This window comes from Dipodomys merriami, unplaced genomic scaffold (assembly GCF_024711535.1).
Source record: "Dipodomys merriami isolate MVZ:Mamm:240054 unplaced genomic scaffold, mDipMer1.0.p SCAF_45, whole genome shotgun sequence".
Lineage (NCBI taxonomy): Eukaryota > Metazoa > Chordata > Mammalia > Rodentia > Heteromyidae > Dipodomys > Dipodomys merriami.
Window position 1 is genome coordinate 7,371,740 of NW_027206013.1, and position 17,458 is coordinate 7,389,197.

General features: G+C 43.2%; 1 protein-coding gene across 3 annotated transcripts in view; it reads right to left on the minus strand.

The window, feature by feature from the left end:
* The window catches only part of Nf2 (NF2, moesin-ezrin-radixin like (MERLIN) tumor suppressor), a 94,076-nt gene that overhangs the window by 47,951 nt on the left and 28,667 nt on the right, over positions 1-17,458 (minus strand). For all 3 annotated transcript variants that reach the window (XM_069994571.1, XM_069994572.1, XM_069994573.1), the window contains exons 2-4: positions 13,105-13,230; positions 10,652-10,774; positions 7,848-7,931 (exon numbers count right to left, since the gene is read on the minus strand). In XM_069994571.1, coding sequence (XP_069850672.1) covers positions 7,848-7,931; positions 10,652-10,774; positions 13,105-13,230 — 333 coding nt within the window. The remainder of the gene's footprint in view (positions 1-7,847; positions 7,932-10,651; positions 10,775-13,104; positions 13,231-17,458) is intronic.

Sequence of the window (17,458 nt, forward strand, 5' to 3'; positions counted from 1 at the left end):
TCAAGTGGTAGAGAGCTCACCTTGAGCTGAAAAGCTGAGGGACAGTGCCCCAGACCAGAATTCAAGCCCCATGACCGACCCAAAAAAACTCCACAAAACTCAGTTTGTCATTTTATAGTGTCTATCACAGTGAAATATTAATATATGCCTTAAGTGACATTTGTATTTGTTTATAAACAGCAGAGAAATAACAGAAAGAAAAGCAAAGCTATGGTGCTTGAAGCCTATAATCCTAGCTATGGAATTATAGGAGGCAGAGACTGGGCAATCAGGGCTCAAAGCCAACCTGGGCAAAAGAAGTTTGTAAAAATCTGTCTCAACCAGTGGCTGGGTACAATGCACACCAGCAATCCCAGGCTATGGAGAAAGTATAAGGGCTGAGAATAGTGGTATAAGCCTCTCATGCCAGCCACAAAAGGAAGCACAAATAGGAGGATCATAGTCCAGACTGGCTAGGCATAAAGTAAGATCTACCTCAAATAAAATTAATGTAGCTAAGTGCTAAAAGCATACTCAACTGGTGGAGCACACTGCCTAGCAAGTACAAAGTCCTGAGTTCAACCCCTAGGGCTGCCAAAATTTAACAAAATATCTGCCAATAAAGATGTCTACATAATCCATGGTGTCTCTATGAAACGCTGCTCAGCAGTTAAAAAAGAATAAGCCAATCAACCTGCTCTGATGGTTTTAAGTAAAAAAGAAGAAATGTGCAAGAGCTGCATATTATAGAATTCTACTTATCTGAAATGTCTACAACAGGTGAGTCTATAGGGACAGAAAGCACATTAGTGGTTGCCAGAGGAAGGGGGAGGGGTGGGCAGGAGTAACCGATGGTGGGGGCAGGGGTGATGGAAATATTCTAGAATTAGGTAGTGGTCATGACTGATCACGTTCTGAATATACTAAAAACTACTGAACATTCTAAAATCTCCTCTTATCCATCCAACTGCTAATGAAGTGTGAATCTCATCAGCATGACAACCTGACAATTCTGCTACTGCAGGATCTGTCTACAATATAAACTTCACTGACTTAGTTTCACCCAAAGGGTAAAATTAAGACCTTTTATGATCTGTTCCTCTGTAGATCTCTCCAGCTTCAATTCTTGACACTCAATTACATTTTACATGTATGCAGTTTCTTAACTGAACTGAACTTTGGCACCCCATCCCTGATTACATTCAAGAGTACAGTAAGAGCCGGGTGCTGGTGGCTCATGCCTGTAGTCCTAGCTACTCAGGAGGCTGAGATCTGAGGATCGTGGTTCAAAGCCAGCCCAGGCAGGAAAGTCTGTGAGACTCTTATCTCTAATAAACCACTAAAAAACAAAGTGGCACTGTGGCTCAAGCAGTAGAGCACTCATCTTGAGCTGAAGAGTGCAGGGACAGTGCCCAAGCCCAGAGTTCAAGCCCTATGACCAACCAAAAAAAAAAAAAAAAAAAGTACAGTAAGAAATTGGGTGCTAATGGTTCATGCCTATAATCCTAGCTACTCAGGAGGCTGAGATCTGAGGATCACAGTTCAAAGCCAGCCCAGGCAGGAAAGTCCATGAGACTCTTATCTCTAATAAACCATTAAAAAACCAGAAGTGGCTGTGGCTGAAGAGCACAAGAATAGCACCCAAGCCCAGAGTTGAAGCCCCAAATCCAAAAAAAAAAAAAAGAAGTTCAGTAAACCCAACTTTTTTTTTTTTTTGTCGATCGTGGGGTATGAACTCTGGGCCTGGGAGCTGTCCCTCAGCTCTTCAGCTCAAGGCCAGTGCTCCTTGAGCCACAGCACCACTTCCAGCTTTTTCTGTTTATGTGGTACTGAGGAATCGAACCCAGGGGCTCATGCATGCGAGGCAAGCACTCTAGCACTGAGCCACCTTCCCAGCCTCATAAGCCCAACTTTTCCCATAATTTTTAATATGCAGTTTTGGCCAAGCACAGTCAAAAATATAAACCAAAAATAAATAATCAAAAAAATTAAATTTCCACATGCATTACACATAGATTACTAGAGAAGTTCTCAGTTAGTCCCACATTATCATCATCTAAGTGTTTCCCTGCATTGAATTCTGTGAAAGTATGCCTCCCAAAAAGCAAATGATGCCCACATAGCAAGGAGAAAGTATATGTGCCAGGCACTGATGACTCACATCTGTAATCCTACCCAATCAGGAGGTTGAAATCTGAGGATTACAGTTCAGAGCCACCCCAGGCAGTGAGACTCTTATCTCCAATAAACCTATAAAAAGTGGGAAGTGAAGCTGTGGTTTAAATGGTAAAGTACTAGCCTTGTAAACCAAAAAAAGCTTAGGGAAAGCACCTAGTCCCTGAGTTCAAGCCCCAGGATCAGCATGCATGCATACATATACACACATACATACACATACACATACACATACACACACACACACACACACACACACACACACACACACACACACGTAAATGTGCTCAATTTAAGTGATGAAATGTGAGGTTTGTTAGAAGGTGATATGCCATTAGCAGAAGTGAATTGAGCATCCATGGTACATCCTTGAGCTCTGTGCACCCTGAATATTCAGTTTTTCTTTAGCGGTTATCTCCTTAGAACCATAAACTGCCTATGCTACGTGTACTAAGTGAGAAGAAACACACATGTCCTCTCCCACCATTCTTTTCTAACTAGCACTAAAAGATTCATAAATTATATACCTCAAAGTCACTTTTTTTGCCAGTCATGGGCTTGAACGTGGGGCCTGGATGCTGTCTCTGAGCTCTTTTACTCTAGGCACAGCACCATTTCTGGTTTACTAGTGGTCAATTGGAAATTCATGGAATTTCCTGCATGGGCTGGCTTTGAACGGTGATCCTCAGATCTCAGCCTCCTGAGTAGCTAGGATTACAGGTGTGAGCCACCAGTGCCTGGCTTCAAAGTCACTTTTACTAAGAACACTTTTCACCTACCAGATTGCCAATATAAAATTCAACAGGTGGTGCAAACATTGTAAGATGGTTTTCTGTGTCATGTGACTGGACCAAAAATAAAAATGCCCATACTTTTGATTCAGGCATAATTCAAACTCCAACCAAAAAATATGGCTCTTGTTAACTGAACAATGTGATTAATATTTGTATTTATACTTTGAGGGTAATTGTTTCTTTATGCTTTATAACTGACTGTGCCTATATCATTTGAACAGCTGAAATACTGTAATGAATATATCTGTGCATAATTACATTGCATGTGTTAATGAGCTCAATTTCATAGTTCTAAAGTTCCTTTCAGTCTCTGAAAGGTTGTGGAAGAAAAGAAACACATATAATGGAAGGAACCAGTATGACACACAAGTAATACTGGAAGCCAGTAGAAAGCAACATGTAATCCCCAAAGACCTCATTCTCAACAGACGGTGAGGGAGAAAGAGCAAAGTGCTGATTCAAGGATCAGACAAAGGTGTTCCTGGCCAGGCTCCACTCTCTTGACCCACTCTGCTTCAATCCCCATTGAGAAGCGGGCAGCTCAGTGGTAGAATACTTGCCTAGCATATGTGAGGTCCTAAGTTACATCCCCACTACTACAAAGTATATATATACACATACATATATATATAGAGGGGGGGAAGAGAGAGAGAGAGAGAGAATGTTTTATAGGTGGGCACTGGTAGCTCACATCTGTAATCCTAGCTACTGAAGGAGAATGAGATTGGTGATCACAGTTCAAAGCCAGCTCAGGAAAGAAAGTCTGTGAGAAGTTTATCTTCAAAAAGCCAAAGTGAAGTAATGACTCAAACAGTAGAGCTCTATCCAGCCTTGAACTATAAAGGTCAGGGACAGCACCCAGGACCAGCAAAAAAAAAAAAAAGTGTATGTGTATACCATAAAAATAGAAGCAGCATTAATATAAAAATATTATGCTATTCAGGTAACTGAGGCAAGAGGGCCTTGAGTTTGAGGCCAGCCTGGGCTACACAGTGATATCCTATTTTATTTTTTAAATTTATTTTTTGTCAGTCATGGGGCCTGAACTCTGGGCTTGGAGCTGTCCCTCAGCTCTTCAGTTTAAGGTTAGCGCTCTACCACTTGAGCCACAGCGCCACTTCCGGCTTTTTCTGCTTATGTGGTGCTGAAGAATCGAACCCAGGGCCTCATGCATGCAAGGCAAGCACTCTACCATTGTGCCACCTCCCCAACCCTGATACCCTATTTAAAAGAGGAAAAAAAAGGGGGGGACTTTGGACAAATCACTAATCCTTTCTGATCCTTAAATTCCCCATTTACGAAACAGACATAATACTCATGAAGGCTTGGCATCAAAAAAAAAACACTACATGATCTATTATAGGTAACATGTGAGATATTCTATTATAACACTTTTTTAAACAGTAGAGACAGAGGAGGGCATGTTGGCACACACCTATAATCCCAGCTACTCAGAAGATAGGAGTATTCTAGTTCAAGGACAGCCTGGGAAAAAAAGGAAGTGAGACCTTACCTCAAAAATAAGCCAGGAATGAGGGTATATGCCTATAATCCCATCTACGCAGAGGTAGGTGGAGGTAAGAAGGTCTTAGCATGGCTGGCTCTAAGCAAAAACTCAAGAACTTACTTGAAAAATAAAGAAGAGGGGTTTAGGGGTGTGGTTCAAATGGTAAAGTACAGCCAAGGGAGTAAGCAAACAAGTGGAGTGAGCACTAGGCCTTGCATTCAAACCCTAGTACTGGCAACAACAAAAACAAAAAATAAAAACCAAAATCAACCAATGCCCTCCCCCCGACAAAAACAGTATAGAAATGTAAGATCTTATTAATATTATAACCAGGAATACCATTTTAATATTAACTAGAAAATAGAAACTGCAAGCATATATTATAGTAAACTTTAGTTTCCAGAATGAAGACTTTTTTTGGTGGTATTGGAGTTTGAACCAAATGCAGACTTTTTAAGCCAGAGATTACCTTTATTTGTAAGATCCTTAAATTTTACGCTGGAAAAAAGTAGTTAGAACAGCCTCCTCCATATGAACCACATATGCTATCTGTGAATCACTTTTAACTCCAAATTAGTAGGATCCAAATCAGTAGGGCTTTCCTACAGTGAAATCTGTTTAAGCAAACATCTGCTGGTTCCCTGAAAAGTGATTTTTTTTTTCTTCCCAACAGGTGGCCTTTGAATTTGTGGACCAAATCCATACACAGAAAAATGTAGCCTTTGAGGCTGAGGTAAGGTCCTTGAGAGCTTGGGACTTCCCTCTGCTGGGGAAAGAAATGTACAGCAGAAAAAAAATGGACTCTGGGCCAGTTAAGTGCCCAGGTTTAATGACTGTGACAATGACTGCTTCATCACTGTCAAGATGCTACTGATTGAAAGAACACATTTTTCCTGTTACTAATATCCTTGATCAAAGCATAAAAGGAAGCATATGTTTTAGTTGAATCAAAGCCCATTTTCTGTTTTCTCAATTACTCATTTTCCAGAGAAGATGAAGAAGGAGGCACAAAATGCAATCCCCAACCCATGGATTCTGTCCTTAATGTAACCCAAGACTGCCCCAGTGACCTTGGGGAATCACTGAGGTTAGATACTTGCTCTGGTACCTACATGTAGGATAGTCAAACCCCGCACCCCAAGATCTGGTGACTACTCAGCAGACATTAAATGAGTCACCAAATGATTCAACTGACTCTGGTATTTCTACTGGCCTGTCCAGTGTGACAAGGTACAGCCTTTTCTCTAACTCAATGACAGGCCAGCTACTCTTCCTGGCTTTGATCTAAAATTGTATTAAGCTATCTAAAAAGAAGTGAGCTAAGAAGACTATCTTATGAATGTTTCTAATACTGTAGAGATAGCTTTATAAAAACCTATAATGAAAAAGAAAAATAAACTGAAAAGATTATGTTTTAGAGTGGCAAGTCAAAGTGTCTTAATTCTGGAGCCATCTTCTTATGCTTTAATAAAAGGCAGGAAGCAAGGGGACCAAAGAAAGTAGTATGGCTGGAGCTGGTGGCTCACACCTGTAATCCGAGCTACTCAGGAGGATTGAGGTTCAAAGCCAGCCCAAGCAGGAAAATCTCCAACAGAAAACTGGAAGTGGCACTGTGACTCAAAGTGCTGGAGTGCTACCCTTGAGTAAAAAGAGTACAGGGACAGCACCTAGGCCCTGAGTTCAAGCTCCATGACCAACAACAACAAAAAAAGTAGTATGTGATTAAAGTAGGAAATCCAAGGGACATGAGGCACTGTGGGCTGATCCTCTATTGTTTGTGTGTGTGTGTGTGTGTGTACGCGCGCGTGTGTGTGTGTGTGTGCACACGTGTGTGTTTATGTTTTGCCAGTCCCTGGGTTTGGACTCAGGACCTCGGCACTGTCCCTGAGCTTCTTTTGCTCAAGGCTAGCACGCTACCATTTGAGACACAGCTCTACTTCTGGCTTTTTCTGTGTATGTGGTACTGAGGAATCGAACCCAGGGCGTCATGCATGCTAGGCAAGCACTCTACCACTAAGCCACATTCCTAGCCAGCCCTCTACTTATAGGAACAGAGGAAAGGGCCAGGTTGAATGGTTCACCATGGTAATCCCAGCTACTTCGGAGGTGGATCATTAGGATTATAGTTCAAGGCCAGCTAGGGCAAAAAAGACACACACACACACACACACACACACACACACACACACACACACACACACACACACACACACACACACACACACACACACACACACACACACACACACACACACACACACACACACACACACACACACACACACACACACACACACACACACACACACACACCTCAATCAGCCAGGAGTGGTGGCACAAGCCTGTTATCCTTGCTACATGAGAAGCAAAGGTAGGAGGACCATAGTCCAAGGAGCACAAAAATGAAAAAAGTAACTAAAAATGGGCTAGGTAGATGGCTCAAGAGGTAGAGCACTTGTCTAACAAGTGTGAGGCCCTAAATTCTAGCCCCAGTATTGGGGAGAAAAAAAACCAAGACCAGTCACCAGTGGCTTAAACATGTAATCCTTGCTTTAGGAAGCTGAGATCTGAGGATCATGGTTCAAAGCCAACTGGGGCAGGAAAGTCTCATGAGACTCTTATCTCCAATAAACCACCAGAAAAAAGCTGGAAGAGGTGCTGTGGCTCAAGTGGTAGAGTATTAGCCTTGAAAATAAAAATATAAGAGGCTCAAGGACAGCACCTAGGCATTGAGTTCAAGCCCCAGGACCAGCCCCCCCCCCCCAAAAAAAAAAACCAGGGTGGACATAAATACATGATGATGCCCCTCTCGCCATTCTCAGTCTGCAGTGATGAAATATAAAAGTGGATTAACTTTTGCTACCTGGAAACTCAGCTGGGCTCAGTGGGCCCAAAGCCAATAGTGGCAAGCAGGTGAACACCAGTGGAGCTGAGCAGATAGGACTTGTGAGGGTGTGGCTTCTATGAGAACATATAAAGGTGCACCTCACACAGGGCAGCTGGCGCTCAGAAAGGAAGTCTAGAGGGAGGACCTGAACCACACTGATCTAAAAGCCACATTTGGCCATAAGAACAGATCATAAATTCATTTTTCCTGGTTAAGAAAAAGAAGTTGGCATGGTCAATGTAATGAATCACATATGCATAATGAGATTACACAGAAATTTCATCTTTCTGAGTGAATTCACTTAGAATGAATTCTAATTCATTAGAGTAATACTTACTATTTGTCTAAACACACACACACACACTCACATGCGCGTGCACGAGTACATTTCCACAGAAGTTGGACAGCCACAGCACTCAAGTCCAGTAGTCTCATGGCATCTCAGGAAGTCATCCTGTGACAGGAGCTAATGTCCAGGAAGAGGGCATTTTCCCCTTGCGCCTACCTTGGCCTGGACAGCATAGGAAGCCAGGAGTACAGAAGCCTCGGGAGGGCAGTAGATCTTTTCATCTAAAATCTGCTTCTTCACCTGAAAGGGACAACAAGGGAGACATGAGACTGCATGCGTGCAAGTGTGCTGTGCAGACTGCTCACGGCAGATGGCTGCAGGGTGTTCTAAATGAGGGATGCCAAAGCAGCCTGTTCGTGGATTTTCTGACAAAGGGGACCATTTTTACTGCGGCAGACCAGTTGAGAGTTCAGTTTCTAAGAAGTTACACTGGCTCTGCATGAAAACCCTCTTAGCGATCAAGATTGGAGAGTAAGCATGATCTTGGCCCCAACAGAGGTTGACATCTGGGCTGTGACAGCTGTGAGCTAGGGAAGTGTCAGGAGTGCTCGGAGGGTGACTCGCCTCAGCCCCCACGGAGCACTCACAACATCGGAGGAAACAGAGTCTGCTTTCAAGTCTTCACACACAAAAGCCACCAAGGCCACTGAGCAATGACTGCAGAAAAACGCCAGCACTTTCAATGTGCTGCTGTAAGGAAAAAGGAAGCAATAAAATTTGATCGATTCAACTTTTAAGTACACATGAGGTCCAGGAAATATAATTCCAAGCCCCATAATGTTGAATTAACATATCTCATTGCACTTAATTTTGTAGAATGGTGCGGCATATGATTTTCCAGCCACAGACGCAAGAGAGCTGCAGGAAGTGAATGCATCCCGGAGTAAACACCACAGCAAGGCCAGCTCCTGTCACATGTCACTAGTAGTAAATGGTGCCGTGCTCAGACCCCAAACACCCCAATAGCTCAAGGAAAATCAAGCCAAATTCACAAGAGAGACAGGCACTTTTCAATAATGTTAAGATCTTCTGCGCCCAGGCGGTCTCTAGGTGGCTTCTTTGCACTCATGGCTTCTTCCCAGAAGACTGACTTTACTTTCTTAGAAAGCAAAATCTGAGAAATTTTGAAGCAGAGCAACTTTCAAATCCCTTGGTTTCTTTTCAAAGAGAAAAATTTTATTTTGTTTTGTTTTGTTTTTTTGGTCCGGTCATGGGGCCTGAACTCTGGGCCTGGGCGCTGTCCCTCAGCTCTTCAGCTCAAGGCTAGCGCTCTACCACTTGAGCCACAGCGCCACTTCCGGCTTTCTTCTTTTTGCTTATGTGGTGCTGAGGAATCGAACCCAGAGCCTCATGCATGCAAGACAAGTGCTCTACCACTGAGCCACCTTCCCAGCCCCAAAGAGAAAAATCTTAAAAAGGCACATTATAAAAAAACTGAAAGGTTACTGGGTGCCTGTGGTTCATGCCTATAATCCTAGCTACTCAGGAGGCTGAGATCTGAAGATCACAGTTCGAAGCCAGCTGGGTCAAAAAAGTACCCATGAGATTCTTACCTCCAATTAACCACTCGAAAAACAGGAAGTGGAGCTGTGGATCAATTGGTAGAGTGCTAGCCTTCAACAGAAAGAGGTTCAAGGACAGCACTCAGACCTTGAGTTCAAGCCCCACAATAGACCAAAAAAAACCCAAAAACCTGAAAAGCTATCCTTTGACCTGAAAATGAAGAGAAATTTGTCTTATACTATGTGTATGTATATATGAATATCCAGATCTATGTACATACACTTATATTTCCTTTTATATAAATATATACATGAACTATATATAGTCCATAATACATATTCTGTTCATTATATAATACATTATGAACTATATATATAGGTGACTGTGTATACATACACATCTATGTGTATGTAATTAACTAATAACATTATTATTAGGTATTTAACTAGGTATAGTGGTGCACACCCATAATCCCAGTACTTGGGTAGCTGCGGCATGAGCATCAAGAGTTGAAGTCCAGCCTGGGCTATTACATAGCAAGATTTTTGTTTCAAAACAAAACAATGCGATATTTTTTTAAAAAGAACATTCTTTAGGGCTTTTTATTACATCTCACTGTTTGCTGAACACAATACACTGAACCTCAAATTAATTATGAGGACTGTGGAGAAACCACACACCTACTCCTGGGAAATCATGCAATGAACAGTGGGTACCTTGGTGTATACAAGCAGCCCCAGTGCTGATCACTGCAAGTAGCCAGGAAATTAGAGAAGTGCTCTAACCAAGCAGTACACACATAAAGATGACGAAAGTTTGGGTCCTCAGGTGAATCCCCTTCCATGAAACACTAGGTGGTCATCCTACAATTATGGGTCCTCTAATTCCTTTAATTTGGTTGAGCAATTACTTAGGATTCAGAAAGTTGTGCTTTTAAAGGGGCTTACACTCTAGTGGAGGAGGGAGAGAAAGAAGACTACCAAGAGTAGCTTGCAGCAGGATGACTGAAGTACAGCAGACCTGAGCTAAAACAAGTATTGCTGGCATTCAGAAGTTCTGTCTTAATGAGAGCTGATTTTTGAACTTCAGAGCACTGCTGCTTTATAAACTCTTCTTAGACATTTTTTGCAACTGCAGGGTACTTTCAAGTTAGAAGAAACAGGGATCCATCTAAAAGCAGGCTTAGATTAGGTAGCTGCTTCTAGCCATGCTTCATCATCACACCTTCACAATTTCATCTGACACCAATCTCATCACTTGGCTATAGTTCTGTTCTGGAAGATTTTTTTCCATTACAGAACCAAAAGAACTGCCTATCTAAAGGCAGAGCATTTCTGCAATAGGGAGGTGTTAGTGGTCAACGCTAAGGGAGGGGTCTACTCAGGCTGCCTCCCAGAATTCCGGGGTGGAAGGAGGGAAGGGATACAGGGGGGAAGGCGGCATGGGGGCTGACTTACCTGTAAGAAGAATAAATGTTGCGTGATCTCCTGAACTAGCTCTTCCTCAGCATTCTCAGGATAAAACTTAGCCAGAAAGTGAAAGGTGACTGGTTCTTCCTTTGAAACATCGTGATCTAACACCTGCAGGATTGCAGAGCAAAAGATACACACATACACACACAGTGATGCTCCCTATCCTGCGCTACCATCAAAGCCCATTTTGCAGGGAAGGTATAAATTTCCCCGCCCAACCCCCACACACCGTGTTATGTTCCTCACATTTCCCCAAGGCTATGATTCCATAGTTGGAAGCATTCACAGAGCCATCCATAACAAGGGGTAATATCCGCTTCACGAGGGGGTTCTGAACCAAATCAATCACTATTCCCAAGGGGTAAGTGGAGCTAAGATGAAGGCACCAATGTTCTCAAGGTCACAGAAACAGTTACAAGCTACAAATGTGTAGCACAGAGGTACCGAGCACTCTCCTTTATGGAAGATGCCTCTAGCCCTTTCAGCTTTAGTTGTCTTTCAAACAGGGTCTCACATTAAGCTTGGGTGGGCCTGCACTGCAATCCTCCTGTATATGCTCCTCTTGTAAATGACATGACAGACTTATGCCACCACATTCAGCCTTCTATAGGCTGAGATGGGGTGGGGGGTAAATTTCTCACAAACTTTTTGCCTAGGCTGGCCTGGAAGTATAATTCTCCTGATCTGTGCCTCCCAAGTGGCTAGATTACAGGCATGTGATACCATCCCTAGTGAAGAATGAGGATAATCTGAAAATTATTTAAAGTAGTAGAATTATTTATTTTTTATTTACTTTTTGCTGCTCACCTCTGCTATGCAGGTCCAGGTAATACAGCTTAGAGACAATGAACTAAATGTGTCTTCATTTACATGTTAACTAAGCAACAGAAGCGAAACAAAATTTGTCCATGTTTCGAAATGTGGCAACCCTTTGTTTCTAGGACCCTCCAGAGACGCCCCACAAAATGCTTGTAGCACAGTAAGTAAACCACTGCCTTTAATCTTCTAACAATTCCATCCACCCCCTGAGAAGCTTGAACCATCTGCTCTCCAGAGTGAATTTCATTTTAGGACATAAACATGCCATGTGACAGGCTACCAGGCTCCATTAACATGTGTCGTAATTTATTTCCTTTGAGCAGCAGGCTCCATGGCTCCTCATGCCCCCAATCTAATATCTATTTGGCCACCACTCAGGTATGATTTAAAATTCACTTCACTGAGAATCATAAAAAGATGCAGAAAGTTTTGCTGTGTCTGATATATCTCTCTCCATGCCCCTGCTCAAATTCCAAGGGACAAGACCGAGGAGATGCAAAAAAAAAAAAAAAACAGGATTGAGGACAACTTCGCTGACACTGCCTTCTGTGGCACTTGGCCCATTTATGATCCCTAGGAATTAGCATTTGAAATTTACAACCAGCAGGGACTCCAACATGAAAGTGGAGGACTGTGTACACATGTGAACATAATTGGAACACCTTGGCTTAGATTCTCACCGGCAAAACCCAGCTTTGTTTATCAGGCTACGCAGTGGATGACTTTGGCAAGGGCGGGCAGTTGTAGAGGTATCACTTGGGGGTACCCTCTGCTGCCTTAGTGTCTTTTAGGAGAGGCTGGCGAAAGCACATGGCCCAGCTCTCCAGCAAACAGGAAAATAGGAAAGTGTCTGTGGAATTATATGAACTCTTGAGAAGGTGGCTCCCCAAAGCCATATTAATTTTCAAGTCACCTTAAAATTATCAGGGGCCCAGACATTCTGTACTTCAGAAGATTCCGAGGACCAAAGGGGCACTGTTCCTATGTCACAACTTCTTTATTCTTTCAATCACATTAATGAGCAGTTGGGCCTTGGTATTCTTGTAAAGACTTGTAAAAATTTGGCTGGGAAGGTGGCTCAGTGGTAGAGCTTGCCTCACATGCATGAGGCCCTGGGTTCGATTTCTTAGCACCACATAAGCAGAAAAACCAGAAGTGGTGCTATGGCTCAAGTGGTAGAGCAGTAACCTTGAGCTGAAGAGCTGAGGGACAGTGCCCAGGCCTAGAGTTCAAGCCCCATGACCAGACCCAAAAAAAAAAAAATTCCCTGAAGAACACATACCCCAAGAGAATCTTTCAGAGATTTTTTTATGTATAAGAAGACAGTAGTCATTTGTATCTATATAGCTTGATGAGTGATTTAATACACCAAAGGGCATAAAGCCAAAAAGAAACGGCAAAAAAAAAAAAAGCCAGGGCAGATAAGGGTTTCATCCTAGTGAACTGAATACTGTTTGTCTAGCAGAGCCTGCAGGACATGCTTTTTGCACAGCTTCATTCAGGAACTTACCCCCTTTCCTGCATGTCACAGCAGTAGATGAGCAAATTAACTAGGGGCTCTCTCAGGGGAATCAGAAAGCACAAGCCCCATCCCGCTGGTGTCATGAGTTCAAGCCCACCTTCTTGTCCATTTTGAGCCAGGCCACGGTGTCCTTGATAGTGTACTGCAGTCCAAAGAACCAGGTTTCCCGAAGCCCCAGAGTCCGGCACACCAAATCAAACAGGTCCTTCCCTTTCCACTTCATCTGCAATGTAATAGACCAACAGGAAAGGACATTGGGAGTAAAATTCACAACATACTCACTTACAAAACTGTTCCCGCACTCTCTACTGTCACGAAGATGGCTGATGAGCATTGAATTCCTAAGGAATTTTAAAGCTTCCCACACAAAACCATGAGTAGGAAAATACCAATTAGAGCTTAATAGCTTAATCACTGCACAGCGCACACAATACCTCCCTTGGACAGTTCTTTACAGATCTTACTTAATATCCCCAAAGCTGCTAATTTAGGAAACCTGGTAAATAAGCAGCCTCATTTAGGAGAGTGGAATCTCCCGAGTTAACCCAGGAAGATGGCCGGGTTCTGAGGCAGTAATTCCCTTGATGTTGTTGATTTTTTTTTAAATCATAATTCTGCCCTTTGATAAAAAGGCTGGTTTTGTATATCTGTGTATGTTTAACCTAAAGTGTAGATTTAATAAGTGTTTTTTTTAATATAGGGGACTAAGTTGTAAGCAAAGTCATAATTCATGCAGAAAAAGAACCTAGAGAATCCAGATCATCCAGTGACAGATTTCCACTCTCACCATGCCTGGCTGGGCCAAAGGAGAAGCAATTTGCCCATGGTCACACAGAGCAATTCCAAACTTGCAGTATCCAAACACGGGTGACAAACAGACATCAGACATGAAGACTGTGGTGTGTTTATTCTATAGCCGCACTTTTAAAAGGACCGGAAGCAATGGCTGCTAAGCTAAACCCTTTCAAAGCTTATTCAATCTTGGAACTGAAAAAGCAAGTTCAGTATCTTAGTAGGGGAAGAGGATTCTGGGCAGCTTAGTAAATGTTGCCACCTAGTGGCTTTCAAGTTAAAGCACCGAAGATGGTCCAATACCACTGCATGATCCTTCTCCACTTCAACCATCCCCTAGTATCAGGGGGACATGCATGCAATTGTATCACATTTGACACAGCACAGCATAGCACATAAATGGTGACCACAGTAAGATCCATAATGAATTCAAATGCAAAGTTGCCTGACATGAAAATTGAGACCATTCAACTGCAGAATCCTTGTTCCAATGCCCACATTAGAAATCTCCACCCAGCCAGGAGCTGGTGGTTCACATATGTAATCCTAGCTACTGAGGAGGCTGAGATCTGAGGATCACAGTTCAAAGCCAGCCCAGGCAGGAAAGTTTATAAGACTCTCATCTCCAATTAACCACCAGAAAACCGGAAGTGGTACTGTGGATCAAGCAGTAGAGCACTCGGCTTGAGCTAATGAAGAGCCGAGGGAGAGCGCCCAGGCCCAGAGTTCAAGACACATGACTGACTGACAAAAAGAAAGCGAGAGAGAGAGAGAGAGAGAGAGAGAGAGAGAGAGAGAGAGAGAGAGAGAGAGAGAGAGAGAGAGAGAGAGAGAGAGAGAAAGAGAGAGAAAGGGAGGGAGGGAACAGAGGAAAAATGTATGGTCTAAAGATTTGAGTAAGAGCAAGAGGAAAAAATAGGGTAGACTCCTGATAGCCAGTGTGCTTTTTACTGGGGAATTTTCAAGTGGGCTGCTAGTTCTGGAGACAGATGCCAGGGTCTGCAGTGTGCTACCTAGCGCCCTACTACTGAGCAACAGCTCCAGCTCCACGCCTTCTATTTTTAATAAATGCGAATGAACTGTGTGTTCTCTGTGGGCACTCAACAGGAGAGGCCAGCTCTTCTCAGCATTCGCAGTCAAAGTCAGCAGCCCAGATGGAAGGACACCAAGGCTGCAGCAGACAAGTGGTTGAGGTGCACATCAGCCCTTGTCCTTCATTAAAGCATTTCTCCTGTCTGTCCTGCAGCCTTGGTCTCATCTGGAATACTACAAAGACTGATGTCTTTAGACTACTTTAGATAAAAGAAAACGTTTGAGAGAGAGAGAGAGAGAGAGAGAGAGAGAGAGAGAGTGTGTGTGTGTGTGTGTGTGTGTGTGTACACTGGTACTAGGGCTTGAACTCAGGGCCTGGGTGCTATCCCTGAGTTGTTTTTTGTTTTGCTCAAGGCCAGTGCTCCATCACTTGAGCCACAGCTCTACTTCTAGCTTTTTGGTGATTAATTGGAAATAAGAGTTGTAGGTAGGAACTTCCCCCTACCTGGGCTGCTTTTAACCACAATTCTCAGATCTCAAACTTCTGAGTATTTAGGATGACAGGCATGAACCAACAGAGCCTAATCATAAGTTTGATATTTTAAAAGGAGGATCATCTTCCACCTTTTGTAAGGCTGAGTATGCTCACTTCCCTGTCTTACAATTGGACAATGGTGGGTTTTTTTGTTTTCTTTTCTTTTTTTTTTTTTTTTTTAATTCACAGCAGGTTTTAATTCCTACAGGCAGACTTCACTGAAGAAATGTTATTTTGGAAAACTGGAAGCTTCAGGATGCTGATTACCCTCTTGTCTATTTTAAGCCAGCACACAGTATATAAATTATAAATGCCTACCTCGCTACAAGATAATGTACCACTGAAGAACAGGCATTAACGTGGAAAAGTTAAACACCCCAGGGCCAAAGGATGAAAGTAATGATTCCCAGTCCACCATAACTCATGACCATGGCCAGGCCAGGATTTGGCAGGAAGGGGCTGGCTGGCTGCAAGTGGGATGAGCAGCAAGTCGGAAGAAAAGCTGCCAAGGGAACCAGGAGTAAATTCCCAACCTGGGAGTTGGAAACCTCAAACATAATATTGTATTAATGCAATTTTCCTGTATTCCTTTCTACTTGTTTTTAAAATGCAGATGTTATCTTTGTTGAATGCAGAAAGACAATGTCTTTGCCCCTATGGAGCTTACAATAAAGTGAGGAGGAGGGAAAGAATCCTCACTACTAAGAATGCCCTACTTAAGATTTTTCTTACCTACTTGGACTTTTAACTTTGGTGCAGAGAATCACAGGCTCTTAGTGTTAGAACTAAGCCTGAAGAACTACTGCAGACCCAGTCCCATTTTGTACAAATAAGTCACAGATTCTTTGGCAGTCCCTGGCCTTTATGCTGATCTAAGATCCGCAAGTCCCCAGGTCCCTGGCTGCCCTTTCTCTGCTCTATGGTCTTCTGCTCTTTTTGCTCTCTACTTTGCCAGTGAGTGACCAGTGTCAGAAACAAAACCCCTTTTTTGAAGACTCAGACATGGCTCATTTATAACTGCTTGGATTAGATCCTGTGGCTTCCTATTTAGTCACACTCAGGGTACCAGCCAGTATCAGACACTGAGAACACAAAACAATGGCAGCAATGTGCCCACAGGAGAAACAGGCAAGAACTCAGGACAGAGAAGACTGGAGAGACCCAGGGGAGAGCCTAAGAGGGAGGGAAGAAAATGCATCTTCTAAAAAGTCATGACAGCTACACGGAACCCCAAGTCCTTAGGTGGAGCAGAAAATGACAGTTGGGCTTGGACTGCATGGTGGGAACGAATGCCAGACCAGGCTGGACTTGAGCAAAAAGCCACAGAGGCTTTGAGGACTGGGGAAGTGGAACAACACTCATATCTGCACTCTGGACTCTCTCTCGACAACAGGAGGAGAATGAGCCGGAATAAAGGAGCCTGGACCTGGAAGGGAGAAAGGAAATTATGCCAGCCATTTAAAAAAAGGGGGGATGAGATGCAGAGGGAAGGGGGAAAAGGAGGAGAGAAGGAGGATAGAAACGGGGAGGGGGAGAGGAAGAGGGAAGAAAGGAGAGAGGAGGTAGAGAGGGGAGAGGGAGGGGCACAGAAGAAAGACAGCCTGAGAACAGAAAGAAGGCTGGTGCCTGAAGAGAGCCTAAAGGAGGAAGAATCAGGAGGATTCCTGCACTCTGGCTTCACATCAGGTGGTTCTACCAAGGGAAAGATGGAACAAGGAAAAACAGCAAGCTGGGGGGAAGAAATGTGGGGGATAGATGACACATTAAATTACATAAGGCTAAATGAGATTAGTTACGCTGCCTGAAAAAAGCAGAGAGAGATGCCGTAATATATTGACCTCTTCCCGGAAAAAAGCAAAATAAGGTACAAATAAAATAGAATGCTCTGTCTTCAAGTAAGTAATAAGTTTCCTGGGGTTGGAGATGTGGCTCCATTGGTAGTGGCAGCTGGTGAGCAAAAGCATCAGGTATCTAGTTCAGTCCCCATCTCAGACAAAAATAAATAAATAAAAAGTCCTCTGTTTGGTCAACTCTAACCTCAAAATGCCATTCTCTATCTGAGGTGATCCTTTTCAACCTGCCATCCCCTCCC